This window comes from Mixophyes fleayi, chromosome 3 (assembly GCF_038048845.1).
Source record: "Mixophyes fleayi isolate aMixFle1 chromosome 3, aMixFle1.hap1, whole genome shotgun sequence".
Classification (NCBI taxonomy): domain Eukaryota; kingdom Metazoa; phylum Chordata; class Amphibia; order Anura; family Limnodynastidae; genus Mixophyes; species Mixophyes fleayi.
The window spans coordinates 81,203,300-81,217,025 of NC_134404.1; the positions used below are offsets into that span (position 1 = coordinate 81,203,300).

Sequence of the window (13,726 nt, forward strand, 5' to 3'; positions counted from 1 at the left end):
CCCCCTGGTATGCATTTAGACAAAGGAATCTGGTGGTCAAGCAAACACCACCTCCAGCCTGGCCTCAGACCAAATGATTAAATAACATGGGGCTTGTCTATGTTACAGGCATTCTTAAAAATGCTGATACCTTTAATTTAAATATTGCATTACTGCACTATAGCAGGCACGCTGCATGAATAATGGAAATAATTTATCTTAATATATCTGTGAAACCACAAGGATAGTTGGGGGGGGGGGGGGGAGCACGCACATAGTAATGCATTTAATTTACATAGTGTTTGTTAAAATGTATTACTATTTGTCAGTGGCTGTCAAGAGGGAATGCCCAGCATGCTGCTCTCACCAGAATGAGCTGTAGCTGCATGGAAGCCCTTACTTTCAGTATACGTGATCATTTTCTTTTCCTTTTTCTCTACTTCCATGTATTTGCAGTACTTGCACAGTAAACATTTTCTCGCTTTGGGAGGTTTATAAAAATCTTCTTCATTGGCTTTAAAGAAAGTTGCATTCTTAGGGCGGAATTCAATTCTGCCACCTTGGTGTAAGAAAGAATAATGTGGCGCTAATTGTAGTACCGTTAACACGGTAATTTTAACATGGATTTTTGCTTGCGGGCAGAGGGCCAAGCACTGACCAGTGTAACAATCAATTAATCGTTAATTATGAAGTAAAGTTGGATCTCCATGGCTTAGATTTTGGTATGTAAAAAGCAATCCAAAAGACCCACTACAGAGACGTAATCTGTATTGTTTGTCTGAGAGGCATGTTGGCTTCAGTAGCTGAGGGGGAGTACTGGCATTGTATTGCCATTTGGAGGCTTCTGTGGTACCTCTTGGTAAGTTAGCTCTCAATTTAAAGACACATATATTTACGGCCCAAATATATATGACTCACTGTTTAGAGTTCGGACCACCCTATTAGCAAAAGTGCCGTGGAGTGGTGGGTGGCTTAACATACATTTGCAAATGTGTGCAACTGAGACATTTGCATTTTTATGTACAACTAGAATTGGCAGCTCATTTGCTGGCTATAGCAGTGTGCTGGGGGATATTTTTCTTTGTGTTTTGTTCCTTTCAGGATAACCCCACCATTTCAAGCACCTACTATGAGCCTATAAATTGAACAGCTTCCGTATTGTAATTTATTACAGTGTCTAGTGCCATACACCTGCTATGTGGGATGCACTAGAACACTGGAAAAGTATTTATTCTAGTGGGCAGCCATGCCTACATGGACTAACCGTAAGAGCCATCATGACCATAACCAGTTACAGGTATAAAAAAAAAACATTCTACATATTTACACTGGCTTTTCAGAGTGAATATTAGTGTAAGCATAGATGCATCATGAACTAATAATTTCTGTAAGACTATTCACATGACTATTTGGGGGAGTACTCTCACCTTCATAGGGATCAATAATCTTTTTCAATGTCCCTTCTCAGCTGCATTCTGTATGTTTTATGATATTTAAATGATTAATACAGCTCAGGCAGAAGTGGACTTAATACCCCCTTACTAATGTTCTCTTGTAAACAAATATACAAATTAACAAATAGCTTTAGTTAATTTCTTGCTAGTGTCCAAAATGCTAACTGCAAATAAACACTTTATGTTGAAGACTGTCTATTTACCTTCCGACTTACCTCCAAATTTGAGATACTGTATTTAGAGGAGTTGTTTGATTGTAGTAGTCTTATGTAGATATATGTGAATATGGAGTCACAGTGCTACTTACAATGCTTTTTGTTTTGAAAATCTAAAATCAGTTTTGTGACTTGAAACCATTTTATACCTGTATGTACTCACTCATTATTCTTCTGTGCATGTGAGGCCTGGAATCCAGCTGCTGAAGAACAGTGCTTTGATCGTTGTCATAGATTGGGACAGACCAAGGAAGTGGTCATTACAAAGGTATTTACCAACATTAAAAACACAAAGCTAAAATGATTTTTTTTTAATTATTTTAACCATTTTTTTGTTTACCTCTATTTGCAGACTACCATTAATTGTACTGTTTTTCTTCTACAATATCTGTTTGAGCACAGCTGGATTAACCAGTTCTTTCAATTTGTGCAGTGCAAGAATGTCCAAATCTTTGCACCATTCATTATACCAAAGGGTTAGGGGTGGATGGCACTGTTGTACATATTTGGACCATTTGTAACGGCAGGCAATGCATGTGACATTTTTTGTCAGTAGTATCCGGCTTGCTTGCCTGCTACTTTCTTACTATGTTTCAAGCCAGGATATGATTTAACGTGCTATTGTTTTTTATTTTTACTGAACTCCTTTGAATAAATTATCTATTTGTAATTCAGCTTCTCTAAAAAGCCATGCTAGCAATCAGTTTCCTAGAAATCCATTATTTTTGCTGCACATGGATTACAAGTGTGGCTTCAGCAACATCGATGCGTTCTATGTTCTGCATTTACACACAGTGTAAGTCACTATTCGTTCTGAGCTGTGGAAGAGTTTAAAAATGTAACCCAGTGCTGTTCAGAGCAACCCTGCACAACAGTTTTGGGGTTTTCTTTTCTTCCTACAAACTGAATTTAATGGTATGGTTTCCAGACTGCAACGGTAAGGGAACTGTGCACCTAAACCTTACAAAAGGCAAATAATTAAATGTAATTGTTTAAACGTAGAGAGTAGATATAACAAGACCATTAACCCCCCCCTTGAATGCTTGTTTGCCCTCTCGCCTTTGCAAAGGGGGATTATTTTCACACTGCATAATCTCCTTATCTCCTCCAAGCAAACCAACACCTCATCCATGAACTCAAATGGGAGGTTGGCTTGGGTGGACCGCCAGATGGGGACACGTGGGCAACAATTAGAGAGAGTCTCCAAGACATCCTCCTCATCTATTGTCAAGGAAACTGCCTACAAAATATATTATTGTTGGTACCTGGTCCCCACCGGGCTGAAAAGAATCTATGGTTCCACCTCTGACTTATGTTAGTGAGGTTGTGGGGAAAAGGGGTCCTTTCTCCATGTCTGGTGGTCCTGCCCATTAATCGCCTCTTTTTGAGACAATGTTGCCGCTCTCATTAGCGATGTTATTACCGTCCAGGCTTCCAAGTGACCATGGTCATTTCTCCCTGGCTCCCCTATTGAGGTCCTAGATAAACATGCAAATTGTCCTCTCTTTCATCCAGTCTGGGGGACACTGCTTACCATAGGGGTTGTGGAGGGAGCTTGGGGAGTTGGCACCTAACTAGTTAACTTTTAGTACTGCCGACAGACCCCATCCCCTCTACAATCTCCCTGCCTCTTCCTCTTCCTGTCAGGTTTTTTTTAGGTGCCCATGGAGTTAGGCAGTGTTTTAGTACTGTAGGTAATTTTTAACTTTTATTTTATTCTTAATTTTTTTTCTACAGGTGGCAGAGCTGGAGTGTGTTCTAATATAGAGAACACACTCGCAGCAGGGCAGCGCAGGCACTACCCTGTCAGATGAGAGCCAGAGGCTCTCACTGACAGGGACAGGAGGAGAGAAGAAGAATGGGTGCCTGAATTAGGAGTGACAAGCGGTCTCACGGACCGCTGTCACTCCTGGAGCCTCCCCGATAACCGCCGATGCCACTGCAGGCATAGAGCGCCGGTTATCGGATATTGCATTGGCGGGGGCGATCTTGGAAAACGGAGGAGAGGAGAAGGGGGCTATACCAGGATCCCCCCTCATACATAGGAGGGGGCATCAGGTATTATTCGCTGCGGAGGTCTCCACTACTCTGCCACATAATACTTTTAATTTTTTATTTGAACACAGAATCGCTGCAGAGGCAGCATTACTGAAGGCTGAAGGGGGGGGAAGCTAACACATAGAGCTCCCCCCCTCCTTCCAGAGAGAGAGAGATGGTTTATCCCAGTCTTCTGGCGCCAAGGAGACGCCCGGGAAGAGAGAACAGAGCTGAGGGAGCAGACACCAGGATACTGCTGTTGGACTTCTCCCCTGTTTGGCCTATGGGCTAAGTATCTGATTTATTTAAACACATACTCTGTATTGCTGTGTACAAGTGGGCTAGTAGCAGTTATATTATAGTTCTCCTACTTGCTTAAGTATTATATTGTGTTTAAAATATTACAAGTACAACTTTTATATCTAGATTATTTGATTACTTGTAGTTTTACATCTCTCTCTCTACTCAGCTAAATTTAACAATTTAAGTCTGTGTGTTTTGGTGTGCCTTCCTTTATTAAGAAATGTCAGAAAAATATTTTACATGTTCTAAATGTAATGTAAAATTACCTTGTGGGCAGAAGGACCCGTTGGCGCTCTGCTCTGTCTGCGAGGCAGGGGTCCCCCCTGCGCAGGCCCAGCATATTTCAGGCCCACTGACGGAGGAACCGGCCTGGGTGACCTCCCTGACACAGTCGGTTTCCTCTTTAGCACAGATGGTTTTTCAATCGAATCAATTGCTATCTACTGTGGCTACTTCGGTGGCTAATAATACTAGTACTCATTGGGGCCTCCCTGTTACACAGGTTCTATTGGAACGTCTATACCAGGACCTTCCTCTTCTCATACAGACCAAGCCCCTGTTCCCACAGAACCAGCATGGTCTGCAGCATTTATAAAGGGTTTGGATAAATTAAACCAGTTACTTGAATCCCCAAACATTCGCCTGCTAAAAGAAGGAGGCCTAGATCTGATAATACCCTTATGGTCCTTTCAGACTCTGAGGAGTTTTCAGAGGAAGAGGGGGAAATTAATTCTGATCCTGACCAGGTTCAACCTTTGGGACAGGAAGAAAGCTCTAAAAGCCAATTTATTAATGATTTGGTTTTAGCAGTGAGAAAAACGTTGGACCTCCCAGAACCGGAGGATACTACTCCTAGAGACAGAAGTCTATTTAAGAAGGCCAAAAGAAAGGCTATCCGTTTTCCCCCTTCCGTAGAACTTAAGGATATTGCAGAAGGAGCCTGATAAGAGGTTCTCTGTTCCCAAAGGTTCTCTTCCCTGTATCCATTGCAGGAGGAAGATGTGGTTCGCTGGGAGAGTATTCCAAAAGTTGATTTTCCAATAGCCCGATTGGCCAAGCACACTGTACTTCCAGCTCCAGGTTCTGCATATCTGCAGGATGTCAATGACCGCAGAGTGGAATCCCAGTTGAAATCTAGATTTGCGGCTGCGGGTTCTTCCTTTAGGCCCACATTTGCTTCAGCTTGGATGGCTTGAGCCATGGAAGCATGGGCAGACCAGCTGGCAGAGGCCTTGCAGGACTCTGATTTACTTCCCCTGGCTTTGCATTTGAAGGAGGCATCGGGGTACCTTTATGAGGCGGCCCAGAACACAGCGGCTGTATCCTCTTCTATTCAGGCTGCGTCTATTTCAGCAAAGAAAAAGGTTATGGCTGAAATACTGGGAAGGAGATGCTGAATCAAAAAAGTCCTTTTCTGCAGCAGGTTTGTTCGGCCCAGAATTGGATACCCTGATCTCCCAGGCAACGGAGGGTAAAAGCTCTTCCTTGCCGGTATTACCTAGCAGGAGCCGAAACCCTCGGGTCAGCCCTTTCGGGGGACCTCCTTACCTAGGAGGACAGTCCTTTAGAGGCAGACAGCCCAATTCTCGAGGCTCCTCTGCCAGGGGGAGATCCTCGTTTGCAGCTAGGCGCCAGGCCTCTAAAACCCAGGAGAAGCTTGCGTCCTGACTACCACTCTGTTCTAGAGGGGGCACCAGTGGGGGACGTCTGTCGTTTCAGGAACAGTGGGCAGCGTCCTCCCAAGATCCTTGGATTTGGGGCATTATATCAGAGTGGTACAGGATAGACTTGCTGGGCCCGGTTCCACATCGTTTCTTTATAACTCCGCTACCCCGAGATCCTTCAAGAAGTCAGGCAATACAGGATTGTGTCGCCTCTCTCTTCTTTCACAAAGGGTTATCTGCAGGGGCCCAGATTACCAGAAAGGACGGGGGTTTTTATTCAAACCTGTTTCTGGTCAAGAAGCCGGACGGCTCCTTTCGACCCATCCTAAATTTAAAGGGCCTCAGTGTGCTCTTACGGGTGGACAATTTTCGTATGGAGTCCCTATGGTCGGTGATAAACGGCTTAGAGAAGTATCTGTTTATGGCGTCCATAAACATAAAGGACGCATACCTCCACATTCCGATTTGGACCCACCATCAGTCTTTCCTAAGATTCTCGGTGGGATCCTCCCACTATCAGATTCGGGCCCTCCCCTTCGGCGCCTCAACAGCTCCGAGGGTTTCTCACGAAGATCATGTCAGTTATGGCAGCATGTCTTCACCTCTAAGGAATTCAGGTCGTGCCTTATTGGACGACCTGCTCATCAAATTCTTCACAGAGAATTGCTTACGTCATCACTTATCCTTCACCTTGGCGGTTCTCGAGGGCCATGGATGGCTAAAAAAATTAAGGAAATCCCAGATGGTTCCGTGTCAACGCATGGTTTTCCTAGGGCTCATTATGGACACCAGCCAGCAGAGGGTATTCCTGCCTGTCGAGAAGATCAATTATATTCAGAGTATAACAACTCAGGTCTTGTCTTCTCCCAGCCCCTCAATGCACTTGTGCATGCGGCTGCTGGGAAAGATGGTGGCCTCATTCGAGACCATCCCCTTCGGTCGAGCCCGTTCTCGATGTTTGCAGTGGGATCTATTAACAAAATGGTCAGGATCCCACCTATGTTTGGATCTCTTTATCTCCAGGGACGAGAGAATCGCTTCAGTGGTGGCTGATTCAGGATCACATGACAGTGGGCAGATTCTTCGCTCCATGGCCATGGATCATAGCCACGACAGACGCCAGCCTGAAAGGTTGGGGGGGGCGGTAATCCTGCACCTCCGGCTCCAGGGACTTTGGTCGGTTCAGGAATCAGCCCTATCAATAAACGTGCTGGAGTTGAAGGCTATAATTTTGGCCCGCCTCCAGGGCCACCCAGTCAGAGTTCAGTCCGACAATGCCACGGCCGTGGCATATGTCAACAGGCAAGGAGGAACCAGGAGTGCATTGCAGCTCAAATTTTGGTTTGGGCAGAACAATATGTTCCAGCAATATCGGCAGTATACATTCCAGGAATAAGAAATTGGGAGGCGGACTACCTAAGTCGAAACCAGTTGATGCCGAGGGAGTTATCACTCCATCCGGAAGTTTTCCAGTCTCTGGTTCAGAGGTGGGGTCTTCCGGACATATATCTCATGGCCTCCAGACACAACAGAAAGGTTCACAGGTTTTGCGCAAGGGCAAGAGACCCCTTAGCGGTGGCAGTGGACGTTATGATGATGTCATGGGAGTTCAGGTTGGGATACCTAATTCGTCCGATTACCATGCTTCCTCGCGTACTCAGACGAGTAAGGCAGGGCGGTCTGCCAGTAATTCTAATAGCGCCCTCATGGCAGCGCCGAGTCTGGTACGCGGACATAATCTCTATGGCGGAAGGACAATGGTTTCTGTCTTCCGTCTCGAGACGACCTTCTTCTGCAGGGTCCCTTTCGTCACCAGAATTTACCTCAGCTCAGTTTAAGAGCATGGCTGTTGAAGCCAGCCTCTGGAGGGCTAGAGGTTTTTTTCTCCAGCGTAGTGAACACTATGATGTGAGCCAGAAGGATGGCTTAGAAGCAGGGCTTCGGTTAGGTTCCGTAAAAGTCCAGGTATCGGCTCTCACTATTTTTTTCACCTGAAATTAGCGGATTTACCAGATATTAGGACTTCCTCCAGGGAGTCTTGCATATTCAGCCTCCCTATGTTCCGCCTACAGCACCATGGGATCTTAACCTGGTACTGGATATGCTTAAAGGGACTCCTTTTGAGCCATTACTTGTGCCAGATTTGAAGGGGTTGACCTGGAAGGTCCTTTTTCTTTTGGCTATTGCCTCTGCACGTAGGGTTTCTGAATTAGGAGCTCTGTCTTGTCGGGAACAATACCTAGTTTTCCACGAGGACAGAGAGAGCGATGTTAAGAACCCTCCCTCCCTTCCTTCATTCCAAAGGTAGTTTCGGCTTTCCATCTTAACCAGGAAATTGTAGTTCCGGTCTTCTCATCTACTTCCCATTTGGATCAACAGTCTATGGAAAAGTTAGATGTGGTTAGGGCTCTCCGCATTTATGTCAAAAAGAACTTCTCAGATTAGACGTACTGATTCTCTGTTTGTCCTTTTTGATGCTAATAAGAGAGGCTGGCCAGCCTCAAAACAGTCCATTGCAAGATGGATTACATCAACCATCAAGCAAACGTCCTGTGCCGGAGAGACTTACGGCCCATTCCACCAGATTGGTAGGGGCGTCGTGGGCAGTTAGAAATGGGGCTTCTGCAGACCAGCTTTGCAGGGCAGCCGCCTGGTCCCCTGTCTATACCTTTACAAAATTTTACCAGTTTAATGTATTTGCATCCGCGGATGCAAATTTTGCTCGTAGTGCTTTACGAGCGGGGTTTTCAGAGTAGTCCCACCCTTAAGGGGCTGCTTTAGAACGTCCCCATGGTAAGCAGTGTCCCCCAGCCTAGAGAAAAGAGGATTTATGTACTTACGTTAAAGCCGTTTCTCTGATTCCGTCTGGGGGACACTGCGATCCCTCCCTTCTGCTTTTCCTCTGTATGCTCTTGGTTGATTGACCTTTCTCCTTGGGGCTTTTTAATTAACTGACAGGAAGAGGCAGGGGGATTGTAGAGGGGAGGGGTCTGTTGGCAGTACTAAAAGTTAACCAGTTAGGTGCCAACTCCCCAAGCTCCCTCCACAACCCCCATGGTAAGCAGTGTCCCCCAGACGGAATCAGAGAAACGGATTTAACGTAAGTACATAAATCCTCTTTTCAGATCCTTAACGCAGGTAGATGTCTAGTTGCGAAGATTGGAAAAATCCTGATCCCAGCAATTACTTAATAAAATCTGGTAACTAGCATCTATGGAAAAACTCTATGCACATTTCTCCAAAATTTGGGGTGATTGGCTCCTTTGGTATTTACAGTCTTTTGATTTCCCTTATTTATTATTTAAGTTTTGTAACATAAAATTTTACCTTAGACAGGTTAAAGGCAGCAGTAGAATACATTACACCTATCTCCATAAAGAGTTAATGTTGTTTATTAATGCCAACCAACACACAGTCATTAATAGGTGTATTGCTGACTAAAAAGTTTTTTTTATTTCTCCTCAGTTTGTTGTGAAAGATTCTGTTGAAGAAAATATGCTAAAGATTCAGAGCAAAAAGAGAGAGCTTGCTGCAGGAGCGTTCGGAGGAAACAAGCCTAGTTCTAGTGAAATGAAACAAGCCCGGATCAATGAAATAAAGACACTTGTTGATTTATAAGAGTACTATTACATTGTCCATCCAAACATTTTAATGAATGAGGAAAATGCTATATTAAAATGTTCTTTTATGGTAGAATGCTGGTGTTCTTTATAGCAGGAAGACATCTTGACTTGCTACTTAAGTGCAGTGAACTCAAAAATATTAAAGTCTGATCCTAAACCTACTACAGTAATCTCTGGTAAGAGAACATAAAATGAGTCCCTCTGTAATGAGCAGATGCTGCAGCTACACTCCAGTTCACAATGTAGCTACAGAAAGCATTCATGTTTTACTCTAATTTTTGCTATAGCAAAGTCTGTCATTTTATGTAAGATGCATCTATGTCTTGTGTGATAAATCTTATTAAAGTAATTCTATCATTTTCAACTAAGCATTGTCTAAGCAATCGTGTTGTGTTTCCAAAGTAATTTATTTTAGTAGATGCAAAATGTAACAGTTCAATACATAATTATAATACAGTACAGCCAATACCAAAAAGATATACATGCTACGCTGCACTCCACTGGTACCAGCTTACAGTACTTCACTCCAGAATACTGTGGTCAGAGAAGACTGGGCTATTACCAGCTAGAGCTGTATTATATGCACTCCGTGTTATAGAGAAGACAATGCAGATGGCGTGGCTTGCTTCTATAGGTCCAGGCTTCAGGAGGGTCCAGTGTAAACAGGTCATAGGCTAGTTCAAACAACCCCCTCCAAGGGTGAGGGTCAACATTCCAGATTATTTTCCCGCCCAGAAACCAGTTTAAGCTAGTCTATTTACATATTACAGTCAGTATCACTTTAACATTTATTTCCCTAACATCGTTAACTAGATTATGCAATGTGCGATCTCTTCGGCGAGTGAACCGGACAACTGCTGATGAATAGGGGATTAAAATACTAAACGTGACATGTTTCCTGTAACCTGAACCTTAAATAACACCAAAGTGTGCATATCATAATATATAAACAAATAATAAACTAAATACTATCGGCTCATAAATCACTAGAACGGAACCAATATGAAATATATAAATAACTAAATGTTAGTGCAAGTGTGTGCATACGTATTTTAGAGCGCAATTGCGCTATGCCACGTGTTACGTGGCATACTGATCGCAATGCAAAACAATATAAACCAATATACTTTCGTTCATCCAATTATACGACTTTTGCAATCCATATTTAAAACCGTACATATTGTCAAACTAGCCAAGTCTGCCCTTTAATTTATTGGGAGATATTATGGAAATAGTGCAGATAGCATGAATCATTTGTTAGTGTTATAACTTCATTTCCCCTTTACAATTGGTTTACTTCTGTTCTATTTAGTTATTAGAGGTGTTTAAGGGCTTTTTTGTTTTTTGAAAATCCACTTCACCTTACTCCATGTCCTGAGCTGACCTATTTAACTTGGAGAAACAGAGATTAGTTGCTTTTTTCCCTGAAGTGAAGGGCTTTCTTCCCAGCAATTTACCACTGAGAATAACTGCACTGCTACCTCCCCGAGCAGTGTTTGATATACTAAACATTTGAAAATCACACCTGTTGCAGGCTGAAAGCATCTTCTGTGCCTCTGCCCCATCATCAAAGTGTACTAGGAAGCGGCAGTATGAACTTAGGACTGCTGTAAAAGAGGATTCCCAGTAAGTTAGGTGCTATTATAACACCTTGCTATGTAAGTAGCAATCCATACAAGCCAGAAAGGCAATATACCAGACAATTTCTATACTGCACTTAAGCAGTCCTTTTGGCTATTTATAACAAAGGATGGTAAAGCAAGTCAAATTTCACTATTTATAAAGGCACCACTAATTCCATAGTGGCAGATATATAAGTAAATAAATGAGGGGGGGGGGGGGGGGGGGGGGGGAACAGAACAAGGTCCATTGTCGCATAAAGGAGAAGTCAGATAAACCTCTTGGTAGCAAGTGTGGTTTAAGACAATTTAATATTTCCAGCATAAAATACAAATAAAAAAAAACTAAGAATTTATGCAGACATGACTAGAGCAATGATAGCAGAAACAGCAACTATTATGTATTGGGCACAAAATAATGTAAAGGCAATGCGGGAAGCAGGCATACAGAACATACTAGCCAGTTATTTTGGTTGCATGCAGATCCATTCAGGAGAATGCAGCCCAAACCAAGAAGTATTCGTTATTAACAAACAAATTTGGGATTCCACAAGTAGGCATAACGGCCACACACAGAGATACCTAGATTTCTTTCTCAACACAAAGTTCCAGGAACAGACATTACAGATGCTCTTGCACTTCCATGAATATTCTAACTGGAAGCCATCTTTCCTCAAGTCCCCAGGAAACATGATTCACGTTTGCTTAGCTGTGCTTTCTCAAATGCAAAAGCGCAGTGTATTTTCTGGATGCACTGTTCAGTTATTGCAAATGAGGTGGCCGATAGCCGTTTTCACCTAAAACTCCATTAAACCCACAACAAGTACCAAGTAGGCAGCAAATCACTCCCCATATATCTACAGCTTACACGCTGTGACAGCCAATTCATAGCCTCCAGTGAAAACAAAAGATCTGAGCAGCAGACAGTAAATCTATTACACCATCTATATAGCTATACTATCCTGCAATGTGAGTTAGGGAACCAAATGCAGGTTATGGAAGACAGCATGATTATTGGGATTTGGCCATGATGGATCTAACCCAGTAAGACAAAAGACCAGTTGTATTGGAGTGACCGTGTGCTATAATAAAAAAAAAAAAAAAAAAAAAGGGAATTTACCTCCCTAAAGAAATGAAGCCTATCCTATTATACTTCTACATCTTTAGCATAAATTCTTAATCTCAGCATGTTGTTTCCAACTACCACAAACCCAACATCACTTACCCACAACAATGATTACCCAGCCACCTGTTTCCCTACACAGTTGTAAACCCGAATGTTTAATAAACGGATTTGCAAGAATTCCAATCACACAACATGCTGGCAGCTGTAAATGTCACTTTTAAAGGCGATAGTATTTCTGGTATTAAAGGGATAATTTAAGGAGGCACAGCCTATATAGTTTAAAACCCTTACTAAAACATTGTCGAGCTGACACCTCCTTAAATTATCCCTTTAAGGCCAGAAATACTGTCACCTTTAACATGCCAGTCAGTCAGCGTGGATGAAATGCTAAGGTATTGGAGGAATTATTTTTTTCCTCTTATAAATGCGATGAGATCCGGGTTGAAAAACCTGGGTCAGACCTGGGATCTAATTCCCGGGTCAGCCGACCTGGGATTTAGACCCGGCATCATTCATACTGTAGCATCGACCTGGGCCCTGGCAAAAATCTGGGTTGAGGCTTCAGTATGAAAGGGGTATAACAGATAAATAGCTGATCATGTTTGCTCCAGTATTCTAATGCTGGGGGAGCTATAAAGCATTTAAGATCAGTGTTACTAGGTGGATTAGACAGGGATTCTTGCAAATAGTCTTGCCCACTGCTAGATAGATACAGACCATCAGCCTACTCAAGTGCTATATCCATTTCCCGTCTCACCAACCCCATCCTCACAAATACAAATTCTAACACTTCATTGTAGTGCTATATATGTTCTAAAAAAAAAAAAAAAAAAAAAATTATATGGAGACCACAGTACTCCGCATGCATGGTCACATGTAGTTTACCAAGGACTACGGAGGGACATTTAAGTTTTCCACATGTGGGCAGGCAGGAATATCACTTTATTAGATTAGTAAGACATCTATTCATGAAGTTAGCAAATCCTGCAACAAAGTGTTTAAGAAGCCAAAGTTAAGTACCATTGTGTTAGTATTCCTAGGAGCCAACAGAAAGGACCTACAAAGAGAATGTGTGACTGTCCATGTGAAAACAGTCCCTTCTCACTTAAGCGACTAACAAAAGTCTGAAGATGGACTTGCATTCAACACAATCACAATCTCCTTCCGGTCTTCAGTTTTTATGGTCATTCAGTTACATATCTTGCGACCTGAAATCTAGCATCCAGGGCGAATTTAAATAAAACTGCACCCATCTTTAGTTGCAGAATATGCTTGGCAAGGAATTTCAAAGATGGGTGACCCAATGCAAGACTCCCTCAAAGGAGGTGTACATAGTGTCTGCATGGTACTGTGTTTTACACATGAGCACCCTTCATTCTTTTCAAGTAGAAGGGACTGAAAGTGCGATACCTGCAGCTCAGTGATGTGAATGCACTTATGTACAACACCAAACCTGTCAGTCCTTACATCCATATTTTGGATAAGGAAAATGGGCACATTAAAGATTTACGTTTCTGTAAATAAAAAAAAACCACAAGTTTACATATATGCTGCACTATTTACCACAAGTATCCAGAACTTGATGTTTCCTGTTCCTGTAATATAAAATTGCAATGCTTACTACAAGTTTACATCCACCATGAATGTATGTCTGCTAGCCGGTGGCACCTAGTCATGAAAGCTGGTCCTATGCAACTCATGAATTT

At 42.8% G+C, this 13,726-nt stretch overlaps 1 protein-coding gene across 2 annotated transcripts in view; it reads left to right on the top strand.

The window, feature by feature from the left end:
• Nucleotides 1-9,643, top strand: part of HLTF (helicase like transcription factor) — a 110,659-nt gene extending 101,016 nt beyond the window's left edge. The window contains exons 23-24 of one of the 2 annotated variants that reach the window (XM_075201898.1): nt 1,836-1,916; nt 9,118-9,643. In XM_075201898.1, the coding sequence (XP_075057999.1) occupies nt 1,836-1,916; nt 9,118-9,270 (234 nt within the window). In that variant the 3' untranslated portion in view covers nt 9,271-9,643. Of the gene's footprint in view, nt 1-1,835; nt 1,917-9,117 lie in introns of those variants that run through there. The other variant, XR_012689573.1, reaches the window with a different exon arrangement.
• The last annotated feature ends 4,083 nt before the right edge of the window (nt 9,644-13,726 follow it).